General features: G+C 39.8%; 1 protein-coding gene across 6 annotated transcripts in view; it reads right to left on the bottom strand.

Annotated features, from left to right (window-relative positions):
* Nucleotides 1-3,395, bottom strand: part of MTRF1 (mitochondrial translation release factor 1) — a 51,523-nt gene extending 48,128 nt beyond the window's left edge. For 2 of the 6 annotated variants that reach the window (XM_047080375.1, XM_047080377.1), the window contains exons 1-3: nt 3,306-3,387; nt 3,066-3,198; nt 1,023-1,448 (exon numbers count right to left, since the gene is read on the bottom strand). In XM_047080375.1, coding sequence (XP_046936331.1) covers nt 1,023-1,440 — 418 coding nt within the window. In that variant the 5' untranslated portion in view covers nt 1,441-1,448; nt 3,066-3,198; nt 3,306-3,387. Of the gene's footprint in view, nt 1-1,022; nt 1,449-3,065; nt 3,199-3,305 lie in introns of all 6 variants that reach the window. The other 4 variants (XM_047080379.1, XM_047080376.1, XM_047080380.1 and 1 more) reach the window with 4 other exon arrangements.
* Nucleotides 3,396-16,848: the final 13,453 nt, after the last annotated feature.

The raw sequence follows: 16,848 nt of genomic DNA, 5'->3' as shown, positions 1-16,848 counted from the left end.
ATTATAGTGATTCAAAAAATAACCCACAGAGATAATTTTTGCATATTATCTGACAAGAAACTTGTAGCTATAATATAAAGAACTCTCACAAGTCAATAGCAAGAAAAATAATTTAAAAATAGGCAAAGGATCTGAACAGTCATTTAACCAAAGATGAATTACAAATGACCAACAGGCACATGAAAAGATGCTCAACATCATTAATCAGGGAAATGCAAATCAAAGCCACAATAAGATATCATCTCCACCCATTAGGATAGCTAGAATCAAAAGGGCAGAATTTAAATGGTGAAGCCACTTTGGAAAACAGTCTTCCAACTGTTCAAAAGGTAAAATGTAGAGTTACAAGACTCAGAAATTGTAGCACCATTGTTCTTAATAACCAAAAAGTGGAAACAATTCAATATCCATTAACTGATGAATGGATAGATGAAAAGAAAATGTGGTATATCCATACAATGGAATACAGTTCCACAATAAAAAGTACAAATACATGCTACAACATAGATGAACCTTGAAAATATTATGCTAAATGAAATAAGCCAATCACAGAGGATATATTGCATGACTCTATAAATGCCTGAAGTGAGTAAATCTAGAAAGTAGATTAGCAGTTGCTTCTGGTTGGTAGGGAAGGGGGAATTGGGACAAGATGGCTACAGGGTGCAGAGTTTCTTTCTGGGAAGATGAAATAACACCTAGACCATATGAGCCCTTTGATGGGGTTGGAACTGTATTTTTGTGTCTCTGCTATACACATAGGACAGTGCTCAATAAAGTCCTGCTCAATAAATTAAAATTTCTGAAAATATTAATATTCAGTTTCCTAGACCCTAAAAACTTGGCAAGCACCATGAGGAGCTTGGTCTCTTAGTAGTTGATTTTTAGTAGCTGAAATACTTTAAACACCCAGGGGAGAATCCTGTCTTCGCTGAGTGTAGGTTTTTTAAAAGACTGCAATTCAATAAAGCTTTAACCTATAATCAATCATGTCCTTATACACACACGTATCTTTTACCTACTTCTACACATTGAATCTAATTCTTCAATTGCTTGCTCAGCTTCCTGAATTTCTTGGTAAATGGCTGCGAGTGGTGCCAACTCAGCATGCCTTCTATTCAAGGCTCTTCGGTCCCCTTCATTCAGAGACACTCGCTGCAAACACTGATCAAGCATACGGTGCTCCTTACTCAGGTCCTCCATATATTTCTGTAGTGCTTTATGCCTCCACAGCATCCTGGTGTCTTGATGACAATATCTCCTGGGACAATTCTTATTTAACAGATGATGGAGAACGGGATGCCTGTTTTGTCTAAACACCCACAGTCTTGTATCAAAATGTCTCTGTGTAAACTGATGAGACTGGGGGTGGATGTGGCACTGGTGGTAACCATTACGAGATGAAAGTCTAAAAAGCCAAGCACACAGGTGACGATTCATCTCAGCATCTGAAATATAATAAACACGATCTGAAAAAAAATCAACTCTGCAAATATAAAAGCTGGAAGAAGTCTCAAGAAATCCTGCTCAGTTCACAGCCGCAGCCAGCTCCAAACACTGTCCTGAAATTCAATAATCCATAAAAAGAAAATAATTCTCCAAACATCTGAATATAACATATTAAAATAAATGAATATAGCACTGTTTTCTATTCATCCAATGTATATAATTAGCTAAGGCAAATGAGTAGGAGCATAACTGATGAATATATTAATAAACTGGATTAAATCAGCTATTTTCTAGAAAGTATTTGCAATCTAGAATTGACTATGTGGACAAACACTTGAAAGGTATGAAATAATCATGCAAGCTTTAGGTAGTTCACATATTCATAAATTCCTGAAGTTTGAAGAAGATATTAACTGTTTTCTTGTCTAATTCATTAATTCTAGGTATCCAGATGTCCAAGGAAGTCAACTGACTTAATCATAATTATTCACTCAGCCAGACAGGCAGAGCTAATACTAGACTGCAGTTTGCTTGTTCAAAGCTCAGTGCTTTCCATTCTCAATTCTGCGATCAGGTGCTTCCCTTTTAGCTGAGACCCTAAAGGAAAAAAACTTCAAATATTATACTAAGAAAGTAGGTCTGGTAAAAAGGGACAGTGGTGATATCTGCATTAAATGAAAAAAGCAGAATGCAAAACAATATAATCTCAATTAGGTTTTCAAAATTTTCTATGACATTATGGTATACATGTAAAAAAAGGTAAACAGAGTATTTTTTTGGGGGGGGGAACCTAAAAAAGAAATAGAGCAAAATGTTAACAAGATGATCTCTAGTTGTGGGCTTGTGGATACCTTTTGCTTGCCTTCTAGCTTTTCTACCTTTTGGCGTTTTAAATTTTTCTATATGCATAGCATGTATTACTTCCACAATCATGAAAAAACAGTTACTTAAAAAAATTACAGGTTAGGTGAAATTGTCTGTGTACACTGATTTACCTGTTCTTCCCTCTAATAGACAATCAGAAGCTAACAAAAGCACAAAGTAGTTTTATTAAGAAAGGGGAAAGATAAAGATAAAAACACTTTGCCCCTAAAATTCGAGGTTCAAAGTTGAAGTAAGGGTCAAAATTTTATCAGAATCAATCTTTATTGTCTCTGGTGTTCCTACTATGCTAGGAGGTACATTCATATATTAAACTCATTTGATCACTGTAAGTCTGCTAAATTGAATATCATAATCTCCTAGGAAATAAAATATACAGAATGATCTCCAAAATCTACAGATTTTGTAGGATTCTATTAACAAACTTTAACATACTGAATCACATTTGGAAAAAGACTGTAGAAGGATGCACCAATACCCAACAGCCATAAATGTGACAGTCCTTCAGCAGGTTTCCAATGTCTTTACATGCAGTCTCAAGCACATCGGAGGAAGAGTGTCCAATTGAAAACAAGGACAAATCAAAAGGATGACAAATTTTTGTTAGAACATTTCTAGCTAAAATTTCCATCCTAGGAACAGTAGTAGAGTAAATAACTCTTAAGGTCATGAACCTCAATGTTTAGAGGGGGGGAAAAAACCGAAGACGTTTTACTCGCTAGTGTTACCTATACCTGAGAACGGCAAGTCTTCTCCGTCACCCACCACAAGACCAGGATTAGTCGGTACTCTAAGGACGATTCTCAAGAGTCGGCAGGTCAGAAGTGATACTAAGCCTGCGCCAGAGCAGCACACGTAAACCAGATTCTGTAATTCAGAATACGGAGTGATCCCAAAGAGGCAACATGAAAGAAAAATGGGGATAGAAAAAAGACCTTTAAAAGATCTAAAATAGAAAAAAAAAAAGTGAGTACCTAAGAAATATAAGTAGGACAGCTTTCCTTACTGTAGCCGGAACTCTCTGTGACCTGCTACATTTCAGCCCGACACACACGGGATTACTTTCACTTCCGGTATCACTCCTTCCGGGTGGACGCTTGCTCTCAGCCTCTCCGGAGTCGTCGTGGGTGTGCGTGTTAACAGCTAACAGGGGAAACGCAAGGGAAAAATGACAAATCGAGAAAGAAAAAAAAATGATAAGGCAAAAATGAATATCCCAGGAGATGACCACCCGCGCAGTACTTATCCGGAACCTGAGCCCAGGGCGTGGGTTGCGATGGGGTAAGGAGGGTGGGCGGTGGTGAAATGTAGAATGAACTACAACTCCCGGAGCTCCCACCCGGGAATCCTGGGAGTTGTAGTTTATGCCCAGGCTGCCTTTGATGGACCTTTGGTTTCATAGTTACAGGCAAATAACATGAGAGAGATTCTCTACCATTCTGATTAGGAGATCAACAATTACAATATAGTAATTTGAAATTAAAAGAATTTCCTTATATGTGGAGCCACTAAAGCAGTGTTGTTTTTTTTTGAGGACTCCCTTTTCATCACCCCCAAATTTGGGGATTCTGCATGGTTTTTTCATTTTTATTTCTTTTTTTTTCCTGTGGGATTCTGCATGTTTTTAACAAAATATTTTTTTTTCAACGTTTATTTATTTTTGGGACAGAGAGAGACAGAGCATGAACGGGGGAGGGGCAGAGAGAGAGGGAGACACAGAATCGGAAACAGGCTCCAGGCTTCTAGCCATCAGCCCAGAGCCCGACGCGGGGCTCGAACTCACAGACCGCGAGATCGTGACCTGGCTGAAGTCGGACGCTTAACCGACTGCGCCACCCAGGCGCCCCACAAAATATTTTTTAATGTTTATTATTATTATTTTATTTATTTATTTATTTATTTATTTATTTATTTAGAGAGGGAGAGAGATACAGCGTGAGCAGGGAAGGGGCAGAGAGAGAGGGAGACACAGAATCTAAAGCAGTCTCCAGGCTCTGGGCTGTCAGCACAGAGCCTGACACGGGGCCTGAACTAATGGACCATGAGATCATGACCTGAGCTGAAGTCAGACACTTAACCAACTGATCCACCCAGGCGCCCCAGGATTTTGCATGTTAATAGTTGTACTTTAAACTTCCACTGCTTGAGAAAATACCTAGTAACTAAAGGAGGATATAAATTTATATTTTTAAAAATCATAACAGGATCTTAAAGATAGAAGACTACATATATCCACAAATTAATGACTTTATAGATGTTGCATGCACATACAGAATTTAGGGGCTCAAACTAGGTTCATAGCTTGTAAACTACCGATTAAATAAACCAACTAATAGACAATTCCAGGAGAATGCAAACATATTGCCTTACTTTGGATATTCCAGTGGCGATCACATTTACAAGTTACACGACAGCTGTGTCTCAATATCACTTTCTGAAAAGCCAAGGTAAACATCAACCCATATAACCAAATTCATAGGATATTTTCTTAGGTTACAACCACATAGAAAAAGGACAATTAACCCTAAATGTAAATATCTAACATTACCTAGTTAAAGGTATCTACTTCTATCTAGTATATATTAAATTATATACTAAATGGTTTAAGCCTATTAGTTTAATCCATACTACAACAACCCTAAAATATCCATTTTGTGGAAGAGGAAAAAACTAAGGCATAGACAGCTTAAGTAACTTGTCCAAGGTAAAAGAACTGATGAGTAATAGAACTGAGATTCAGTCAAGGCAGTCTGTCTTAATGATCTGTGGCTCCTAAGCTGATACTCTCCTTCCTTCAAAAAAAGAAAGAAAAAGGAAAACAATCGTTCATTCAATAATGAGTACCAGTTATGTCTACTCACTGTGTTCTGGATATGAAAATTTAACAATGAGTAGAAAAGACAAAACTTTGCCTATATGGAGTTTATTTTCCAGTAGAGAACAAATTCCAAAGGATCCACATAAATCATTCTCCTAAATTATCCAATGAAATCCTTTAATTCTTTATTTTGATTTGTGTATGCAGACATAATAATTTAAGTATTATAGTATACAAAGATTTATTCTCTTTCAAAAATAAGCCTTACTGCTATGGACCAAATTGTGTCCCCTGCGTTCCCAAATCTAATATGTTGAAGCTACCCTCCAATACGACTGCACTGGAAATCGGGCCTTTAAGGTTAAGTGAGCCATAAAGGTGAAAGCCCGATCTAGTAGCATTTGTGCCCTTGTAAGAAGCTTGCGAGTGCAAGCTGTCTCTTCTTTTTCTGTCCCTCTTTCTCTAAGACAAAGAGGCCTCAGAATGAAACCTACCCTGCTGGCACCTTGATCTTGGACTTCCCTGCTTCCCAAAGTGTGAAGGTTTTTCTGTTGTTTAAGTCACTCAGGCTGTGGTATTTTGTTATGGCAGCCCAAGTGGACTAAGACATTTACATATGTAAAAATTTATTGAGATATAGTACATGAAACTTTACATACTTTATGTATTTTATTTCTCAATTAAAAAAAATCCCTAAAGGGGCGCCTGGGTGGCGCAGTCGGTTAAGCGTCCGACTTCAGCCAGGTCACGATCTCACGGTCTGTGGGTTCGAGCCCCGCGTCAGGCTCTGGGCTGATGGCTCGGAGCCTGGAGCCTGTTTCCGATTCTGTGTCTCCCTCTCTCTCTGCCCCTCCCCCGTTCATGCTCTGTCTCTGTCTGTCCCAAAAATAAATAAAAACGTTGAAAAAAAAAATTAAAAAAAAAAAAAATCCCTAAAGACGTTTATCCTTTGTGTTACAAATACTGCTTCCTCCTCCATGTTTTTTTTTAAAAGAATAGAATGTGGTATATCTACATTTATTAATACACAATAATGTCCACAATAAATCATTAAATGAAAATGACATTGCTAAAAAAACGCTCAGCCAAAAAAAAGGGGGGGGGGGAAGGTGTGAGGGGGACAAAAAAACAACTCAGCAAACTATTCCATTTGAACAACACATGTGATGCATATATATTTAAAAGTCCAGTGGAGGGGTACCTGGGTGGCTTAGTTGGTTAAGCATCCAGCTTCAACTCCAGTCATGATCTCATGGTTTGTGAGTTTGAACCCCACGTTGGGCTTGTTGCTGATAGTGAGGAGCCTGCTTGGGATTCGGTCTTTGTCCTTCTCTTGCTGCCCCTCCCCCACTCACACTTTCTGTCTCTCTCAAAACAAATTAATAAACTTTAAAAATAAAATAAAAGTCCAGTGGAATTATAGGTAATTCTTATTTTCTTTATAGTATTCTGGATTTCCTGAAGTTTTTTAATAAGCATTATTATAAATAAGACAGCTACAAAAGAGGAAAAAAGTACATTCTTTAATGTTTGATTGAAAAAGCCTTATGGGAGTTATTATTGAATCATTTTATAAAGTTAACTTCTACTTCCAAAGAGGCTGATATATTACAGGAAACATTTTTCTGGAAATAGTAATAAAAAGATTGATTCAGTGAAAATAATAGCATTTGATTAAATTAGCAACAAGAGCTATTATGTCTGAAATATTTCTCACTATAAAGTTGATCTCATAAAAATTTCTTTTTTTTTTTTTTAATTTTTTTTTTCAATGTTTTTTTTAATTTATTTTTGGGACAGAGAGAGACAGAGCATGAACGGGGGAGGGGCAGAGAGAGAGGGAGACACAGAATCGGAAACAGGCTCCAGGCTCTGAGCCATCAGCCCAGAGCCCGACGCGGGGCGCGAACCCGCGGGGCGCGAACCCACGGACCGCGAGATCGTGACCTGGCTGAAGTCGGACGCTTAACCGACTGCGCCACCCAGGCGCCCCAAAAATTTCTTTTAAGAATATATGTGTAATGGGCACTGACAATTTGGTATGCCTTTAAAAACTAAATGACCTATGTCCCTTTCCTCTGTCTTGGAGCAAGCTCAAACACCAAAATATTTGCAGCGATTTTTCAGATCCATTTACATACAGCAAACTTAGCCCAATTTCCAAAGGTTAGAGAATGGGGATTTTCAACTTAGCTTCTTCTCAGAGACCTCCAGATAGTTTTATTATTTTTAAAAAAAATTTTAATGTTTAGTTATATTTGAGAGAGATAGAGAGGGAGAGACAGCGCTAGTAGGGGAGGGGCAGCACAGAGCCTGATGCAGGGCTCCAACTCACCAGTTGTGAGATCATGACCTGAGCCAGTAGGACACTTAACCAACTGTGCCACCCAGGCGCCCCAACCTCCAGATTGTTTTAAAGATTCTGGGGACACTCTTGTTTCTGCAGTACTAAGAGAAGGTTGATTTATGTCCTTCTACAGAGATTCCACATCAAAAAGCATCCACTTAGGGCTTTTTCCCTGAGAGAAGCAGAGCACCAGGGTTTCCTCAGCTCTGGATATTCTTTGGGGAGTCAAACCAGGGTGGGTGTAGAGATTGTTCCAGGCTAAGTTGAAACCTTTGGGCCCATATGGGAAATGTTCCGAGGTACTGAAAGCAACATAAAATCCCAGGACGCTGGGCGCCTGGGTGGCTCAGTCGGTTGGGCGTCCGACTTCAGCTCAGGTCACGATCTCGCGGTCCGTGAGTTCGAGCCACGCGTCAGGCTCTGGGCTGATGGCTCAGAGCCTGGAGCCTGTTTCCGATTCTGTGTCTCCCTCTCTCTCTGCCCCTTCCCCGTTCATGCTCTGTCTCTCTCTGTCCCAAAGATAAAATAAAAACGTTAAAAAAAAAAAAATCCCAGGACGCAAGCCATAAAACACTATGGGTCACAGCCCACTGTGAAATGCACGTTGGCTCTCTGGTTCAGTTTAGGGTCTTTACCACATCCTGAGGCGTTCCACAATGTGAAGATTGGCAGCCATTTGGTATTTTAACCAGCTATATTTTATTCTAGAAAAAGTGAAACTAGGAATTACTTAACAATACAGAATTCAAGCCCTCACGTGGAAAAGAAACAGCAAAACAAAGGTTATTCTACCTGTATTCTTGTAAAGTATTTTCCCTGAAAGAAGCAGAATACGAAGATGAAAAGGCAGCGTTTCTTATTTTCATATATTCATACTGGTGCTCAAATTTTTCTTAGCTTTGATTTAAAAAAAAAAAAGCTAGGAAACGCGCCACCTGCTGGCATTATTGAAACTGGATCTCTCCTTATTTGCAGAGTCAGAGATGTCTTAAGTCAACCTACTCTCTTCCTTTTCCTATTAAAAAGAAAAGGAGGGGCGCCTGGGTGGCGCAGTCGGTTAAGCGTCCGACTTCAGCCAGGTCACGATCTCGCGGTCCGTGAGTTCGAGCCCTGCGTCAGGCTCTGGGCTGATGGCTCAGAGCCTGGAGCCTGTTTCCAATTCTGTGTCTCCCTCTCTCTCTGCCCCTCCCCTGTTCATGCTCTGTCTCTCTCTGTCTCAAAAATAAATAAACATTTAAAAAAAAAGGAAAGAAAAGAAAGAAAAAAGAAAAGAAAAAGCATAGGCAGGACAAAGAAGAAGCAATCTTGGGAACTCATTTTTATTCTATCCTAAACTGGTATTAGCCTAGGTTGAAGTCAGCTTTGATAAGCTCTCCTAAGACTCCTTGGTAATTTCATCTCTTCATATATCATCCTGAATTTCAGGCTAATGTTTTTCTTAAATCATTTACTTCAGTTTTGAGTCATATATTTTCATATAGTTGTTTCAGTAAATTTTATTCTTTTTTTCTCTTAACAGTGGTATTTAAATACCCTTTATAAGCATTAAAGTCTTTTCTGTCTTAGATCCAAAGTAGTCTACGTGGAGGAAATCTATAGTGTGTGTGTATGTGTAGATATTTATCTTTCCATTTCTTCCCTTTGTATTACAACAATTTTCAAATAGTTCAAAATTAGGGAGAACAATATAATGAACCTCTATGCACCGGTCCCAAATTCTCAAGTTATCAATGTAGTGTTAACCTGCTCTCCTCCCTAGGCTTGCTCCCCATATCCTCACAGAATTACTTTGAAGCAAATACAAAACATCTGTAAATATGTTAGTAGGTAGTTCCAGAAAATAAAGCCTTTTTAAAAATACAATTACCTCCTCAAATTAAAAATAGCTTCCTGGGGTGCCTGGGTGGCTCAGTCGGTTGGGTGTCCGACTTCAGCTCAGGTCATGATCTCACAGCTCATGGGTTCGAGCCCCACTTTGGGCTCTGTGCTGACAGCTTGGAGCCTGGAGCCTGCTTCAGATTCTGTCTCCCTCTCTCTCTGCTCCTCCCCTGCTCACACACTGTCTCTCTCTTTCTCTCTCTCTAAAAAATAAATAAATATTAAAAAAAATAGCTTCCTAACATTATCAAATACCCAGTTCATGTTCAAATTCTTCTCACTGTATCAGATTTTTTCTTTGGCACTTTGTTCATATTGGTATTGAAATGAGGTCCACGTATTGCAATTTCTTGATATATTTTTGGTTTGTTTTAATCCACAGGTCTCCCCCACACCCCCACCTTTTTTTCCCTTGCAATATATGTGTTGAAGAAACCAGATCTTTTGCCTTGAGGAGTTTCACACAATCTGGATTTTCCCAGAATTGTGTTGCAGTGTTTATCATGTTCCTTTGTTACCTGTATTTCCTATAAACTGCTCCTTGGCTTGATCAATTCAGATTAAAATTTTTGAGGCAAAAGTACCTTATAGGTGGGTTAGACGCTTCCAAAGGGAGGTGCAAAATATTTAGTTGTGTGTTTTAAAAATGATACTAGCAGCTCCTGATTGCCTAGATCCATTATTTCACTAGAGGCTGCAAAATGGTGGTGTTTTATCATTCTTTCTTCATTTATTAGCTAGAATGTCTACAAAGAGAAAATGTTAGCTAGGATGCGATTGGGATGTTACTCAAATCTGAGGGCTGAAAGCTATAAGCAGAAGGGAGGAAAAGGAGGGGGCAAAACCGGGATGGAATGTGTTTTGTTTTGCAGAACCAACAGTTTTAGCCAAGGAGATACCTGGCTAGGCGCGTCTCACTTGACAGCCCTTCACTTGAGCAGGTTTGAGCCAGATTGGGGCTGAGTACCTGCTCCGATGACCTCTAGTTGTCCCGAGGGTACCTTTAGCTCATTATAATGTTAAGATCTGCCGTGGGTGGGGTTTTCTGCCATTTTTTGAACGAAAAATGTATGCCTAGTGTGTCGACATGGTAGGCATGCACAATTGAACCAGAGTGTCTCTGCAAGCATCCTGACCCTGTCCCCAATATGCTGAATAAAAGCTTCCTGTACTAACCCTCTGGGGGAGACAGTGCTTTGAGAGCTATCTCCCTGTCTCCTTACTTGTAATAAGTATAGCAAGTTCTTTGCTTTCAATGCTCTTTTGGGTCGTGTACAATTTAATGCACCCCAAGCAGTGAACCCCTTGAGTTTGGTTACAAAACTTATCTTCCTCAACTACTGGTTGCCCTTACTTTGAAATTTTTAAAAGGAAAAGTGAAAACTTTGCCAAAGTGGAGAGGGGATCAAATTCAAAAGCTTCCTTTCCAAACCATTTCCAGGATTTCCAAATTCTATTTCAATCTGATCTTTTCTTACTTCAGTAATATGACAGTTGTCTGTAATTCCCAAGTCCCCAAAGCTCTGAAAAATTTTATTTTGAATGAAAAAATGTCTGAAAACTGAAGTCTTAGTAAATTGTTGGATGGGCAAATCTTCCGAATTTGTCAGGCAATCCTGACTTGGACTGATGTGAGGCCATTTATATCTTTATTTATCTCACTTGGAATAAATGTTCATATATTTTACTGAAAAAATATTCATGTATTTATAGGGTGCTGGCCCGGATCCCACTAACAGTCTTATGTAACAAACAGCACACACATTTTCCTTTCTAAGTCCAAAATATTCCAAAGTTTGAAAACATGTGCTCCCAAGTACTTCAGACAAAGAATGGTGAACTGTGACAATAATACAGTGGTTAACATTCACTGAGTACTTATTCTTTACCAGGTAATGCTCTGAATGTTTTACATTGAACTAACTCATTCAATCTTTCAAAACCCCTATGAAGTAGGTTCAATTGCAAAGCCCAGTTTAGGAAACAGACACAGTATGCCTACATGACTTGCTCTAGGTTGTGCCCAAGAGACAATATATTGGCCAGAAGGGTTTGAACCAAGACAGGGGGGCTACACTGTGACCTTTTCTGCCACCTGTTTTCTGTCTCATTTAATGATGCATCATCCCCTCAGCACCGCACTGATCTGACTCCAATCAACCTTTCTTCGCTCTTGATACCCTCCAAGAACCTCATGTCTCAGTTCAACCAGAAGACTCCTTATTTCCCCAAAACACAATTTCAGACGTGTCTTTTTGTTCATATTGCTAAATGGTATTTTTTTTAAAGGTGAGACTATGATCCTTGTATTGGTATGAGATGTACATCTGTTACAAATTTTAACTAATTATGAATAAAGGATGTTACAACTAAAGAAAAATCCTGAGAGAAGACATAAATATGCCATAAGGAACACTAAAATGAATTTGTTTAAGAGATGAAAAATCGGGGGCGCCTGGGTGGCTCAGTTGGTTGAGTGTCCGACTCTCGATTTTGGTTCAGGTCATGATTCGAGGGTTGTGGGATTGAGTCCGTGTAAGGCTCCGCACTGAGCACGGAGCCTGTTTAAGATTCTCTCTCTCTCTCTCTCTCTCTCTCTCTGTCTCTCTCTCTCTCCCCCCCTCCCCCTCTATCCCTTCCCTGCTCATGCAGGTGCACACTCTCTCAAATAAAAAAAAAAAGAAAAGAAAAAAAGATGAAAAGCTCGTCAATATACACAAGACAGTAACAATTTGCATCTCTATCACACACAATTTGCATTGCTGGCAACAAGAATCCTTGCATTGTTAGCAGTTTTCTGCAACTTAAAAGAGTTATAAAACAGCTCAAAGGCAAGGGAAAACAGTCCATTCTGCAGGACTGTCCCATAATCTTTTTGCCCATTTCAAAGCCTTACGGTTTTTCTTCACATTAATTTCTCTGTCTGGAGTGAATACAGTGGAATTGTCTTCATCAAACTGGCACTTGGCGTATACCCACTATGTGCCAAGCATGCTGCTCAGTGCTAGGAGTTGAGTGGTGAGGAAGATAGATAGACACCATTCCTGCTGTCACCGTTTTTTATAGATCGGCCCATCCACCTAATCACAGTTAGTTCCGCCTCCTTTTGAGCTCCCATGTGATCTCCTTACATCTCTTGTGATGCTGCTCAATCTTTTCTTGTATCATACTTAGTTGGCAATGTATTGTTCACACCGGATTTTGTAGTTCTGGGGAACAGGACACAAGTCCCAAATTCTGAATATCTTTTGTATAAGATGATACATTATCTTTTGATTCTTGAGGAGGTAAAAACAACGGCCTTTCAATGTAACCAACATGACTTTGATTCTCTGCTACATGTAAAATGCTATGCCATGTGCATGGCAGGAAGATGATTAATTCAGCAAAGATATCTGTGAGCACCAACTGTAAAACACAAGGAGTACAGTCAAGTAAGACATAGTGTCCAATCCAGAGGATCTTCAGTCTAATGGGGGAAATGGACAAGTAAGTTAACTTCAACATGGTGTGAAGAGTGCTGTATTAGAGGTGAGTGTGGAGTGTTTTGACAATGTGGAGGAGGTCCAACCACATTAGAGTAGTGAGCAGGGATGGCTTCTGGGACAAGATGATGCTTAATCTGAGTTTGGAAGGACAAGATGGAGTTAGCGAGTCACAGACAGGGCATCACAGATATACATTGAGAATTTGAGAAATGACAAGTGGCACAGTCTGGTTGAGTGGTGGGACACGAGGCTGTATAGGCAGGCAGGAACAGAATCATAAAGGGCTTCGCATACTGAGGCAGAGAGGTTCAGCTTTCTCTTGAAAGCCACAGAAGGATTTTGTAGTTTACAAAGATAACTCGGCAGGCTGAATCATGCCCTGCTTCCTGACAAAATTCACATCCTAATCCCTGGAATCTGTGAATGTGTTACTTTACATGGAAAAAGGGGACTTTGCAGATGTGATTAAGTTAAGGATCTTGAGATGGGGAGATTACCCTGCATTATCTTGGTGGGTGTGATCACAAGAGTCCTGATGAGAGAGGTGGTGGAGTTAGAGTCAGAGAAGATGTGAGGGGGAAGCAGAGGTCAGAGGAGAGAGAATCTATGCTGTTGGCTTTGAAGATGGAAAAAGGGGCCACAAGCCTAGGGATGCAGGTGGTCTGGAGAAGTTGTGAAAGGTAAGGAAAGGAATTCTCTGCTACAGCCTCCAAAAGGAACATAGTTTGCAAAACACATTTCAGACGTCTGACCTCCAGAACTCTACAGTAATACATCTGTGTTGCTGTAAGCCACTAAATGTATAGCAATTTGTTACAGCAGCAATGGGAAATTAATACAGACTCCCTCGGCAGCTATGCAGACAATGAAGGAGGCTGGTCAAGAAGCCATGGAAACTAGTTCATATGCAGTGTAGCGCAGAGGCTAGGTGCCTGAGCTTTGGCAAGATGGCCCTTACTTCTCAGTTTTTTAATTTAGTGCAAATTTACTTAAATTTTTTTTTAAAGTTTATTTATTTATTTTTGAGAGAAAGAAAGCAGGCGGGGGAAAGGCAGAGAGACAGAGGGAGAGAGAGAGAATCCCAAGCAGGCTCCACACTGTCAGCACGAAGCCCGAAGTGGGGCTCAAACTCATGAACTGCAAGATCATGAGATCATGACCTGAGCAGAAGCCAAGAGTTGGACGCCCAGTTGACTGAGCCACTCAGGAGCCCCCAAATTTATTTTTAAAACTTCAGTTCTCATTTGTATAAGTAGGATAATTGTTTGATAACAGTAATTTAAAAAAATGATAACAGTAATTAAGAAGAGAAGGAAGAATAAGGAGAGAGCAGTAAAGTCTCCAAAGAAGGTAGAAACGTATTCTCTTCTAAGCACAGATGGAGAAACTAATTCTGGCATAGGCCAGAAGGCACTGTTTTGGCTGAGAAGGGAAGAAAGAAGAAAACAATGGGTACAGATGGGTGCCCAACAACTGTGGGTTGAATGAGTGAATAGACAAGGAGATAATGGTGTGAGTTAGATGCACTGGTGAGTTAGTTGCAGTTGAAGAAGAGGTGTATGGAGGATAGAAGAGTGAGTGAGCCCAGATCCCCTGCATCTTGAAGAGTGAATGGCACTTAAAAAGGAGTCAACAAATATTTTTTTGAATTTGTTGAAAGAATAGGAGACTGTCATCAGAATGTGGGGTAACCCCAGGAGAATCTGATTGGAGTCACTATCGTCAGAAATTACAGATGTATATAGAACAACCCTCTGAGAGCAATAGCTCTTGGCTTCATGCTGAAGGCATGCTAGACTTCTCTCAATGTTACACTAACAGGCTATTACTCCCACAAGCTGGCATCTCATTTCTAATAAAAGGTACATCATGCCTACTGTAGGAAGTTTCCTTGGAGTTGAAAGAATATTGGCAAATCTCTTGTATTTTAAAAATAATGAGGGGGCGCCTTGGTGGTTCAGTTGATTAAGTGTCCAACTCTTGATTTTGGCTTAGGTCATGATCTCTTGGTTCATGGGATCAAGTCCTATGTCAGACTCTGTGCTGAGAGCTCAGAATTTGCTTGGGATTCTCTCTCCCCCTCTTTCTGCCCCTCCCCTGCTCACAATCTCTCTCTCTCTCTCAAAATAAATAAGCATTAAAAAAAGTAAATGTAATTACCTGGAATTTCTGATTTGAGAGGAAGGGCAAGTGTTGCTGATTAAAAATTTGGTCAAAACTCTCTAGGTTTTGAAAAGTGTATAATGACATGTATCTACCATTATGGTATCATACAGAATAATTTCACCACCCTAAACATCCTCTGTGCTCTATTTATCCCTCCCTCCTCCAACCTCTGGCAATCATGGATCTTTTTACTGTCTCCATACTTTTATCTTTTCTGGAATGTCATATGGTTGGACTCATGTGGCCTTTTCAGATTGGCTTCTTTTACTTAGTAATATGCATTTAAGATTCTTTCATGTCTTTTTGTGGCTTGATAGTTCTTTTTTTTTTTTTTTAAGTGCAGAGTAGTACTCCATTGTCTGGATGGACTACAGTTTGTCCAAGGCTAGGGTTTTGAATCACCCACATGGATATTGGAGTCATAGTAGATGGATATTGTGAGTGAAGTTGAAAGGACATCTATTGTCACTTGGCAAATGACCAGATGGAGGATAGTGACCAAGATGAAAAGAAGAGAGTGACAGAGCTGATGGGTATAGACTCAAAATTGATTTCCTTTTCCTTAAATGAAGGTGAAGTCTTATGATTTGGAGGAGGCAGGGGGATGGGAAAAAATGCTGATTCTCCCCCCACCAACTCCTATAGTACATGCAGAGAGGAAGATGAAAAATGAGAGACAAAGTCCTTGGTGAAGGGTTGGGTAGCAGTTAAAAGGAGGAGGAAGAGAGTACTCAGTAAAAGGGTTGAGGATGAAGCCCAGTGGGAAGGTATGGCATAGAGAACAGTGCTATGAGGGTAAGTCTGTTGAAGTGAGATGCCTGGAGGGGTGTAAATCTGACTGGTTTTGAGTGAACTCTTGTGTAATAATGTTTCTGTGCTTATCCAGAGACTTTATTTGAAAAAAAATTTTTTTTAATGTTTATTTATTTTTGAGAGACAGAGCACAAGCCAGGGAGGGGCAGAGAGAGAGAGGAAAACAGAATCCGAAGCAGGCTCCAGGCCCTGAGCTGTCAGTACAGAGCCCAACATGGGGCTCAAACTCACAGACCGTGAGATCATGACCTGAGCTGAAGTCGGATGCTTAACCGACTAAGCCACCTAGGTACCCCAAACCCAGACACTTTAAATGATGCCAATTCTAGACCCCACCTACTGTTTGTGGGGCCATCAGCAATGGTTTTTACCTAGGGTTCCAAATTGAATTTTGGTGATGAGCGTTTTTTGTTTGTTTTTGTGCCTTATATCTAAATTTAACTTCAAGAATGGGGGGCATGTTTAAACCTGGGTTAGGATGAATGGTCTTGAAGTAGTGGTTCCCAAGTTGGTTATACATTATGGTTATCTAGGAGGATTTAAGAAAAAAACCCATTCTCCACCCCACCCCAACTGAATCTCCACTCAACCCCAACTGAATCCGCCTATGGAGGTAGGATTTGAGCATCAGTTTTATTTTGTTTTTATTTTATTTTATTTTATTTTATTTTATTTTATTTTATTTTATTTTATTTTATTTTATTTTTTATATTTTAGAGTTCTGGAGGTTAGACGTCTGAAATGTGTCTGCAAGACTATGTTCCTTTTGGAGGCTGTAGCAGAGAATTCCTTTCCTTACCTTTTTGCACTATAAGTGCAGACCCCGATGTGGTGCTTGAACTCACGAACCATGAGATCATGACCCAAGCCAAAGTCAGATGCTTCACCGATTGAGCCACCCAGGCACCCCTTGGACATGAGTTTTTTTAAGGATAAGGTGATACAAAAGTGCAGCTAAGTTTGAGAACCACTGCCTTCAGACAACTTATAATTTATAAAACAGAAAA

This window comes from Lynx rufus, unplaced genomic scaffold, assembly GCF_022079265.1.
Source record: "Lynx rufus isolate CCGP_SWC_20201006 ecotype Redwood Valley unplaced genomic scaffold, mLynRuf1.p SCAF_1, whole genome shotgun sequence".
NCBI lineage: Eukaryota > Metazoa > Chordata > Mammalia > Carnivora > Felidae > Lynx > Lynx rufus.
Note: the sequence above shows the minus strand (reverse complement) of the source record. Positions and strands in the feature narration are given on the sequence as shown.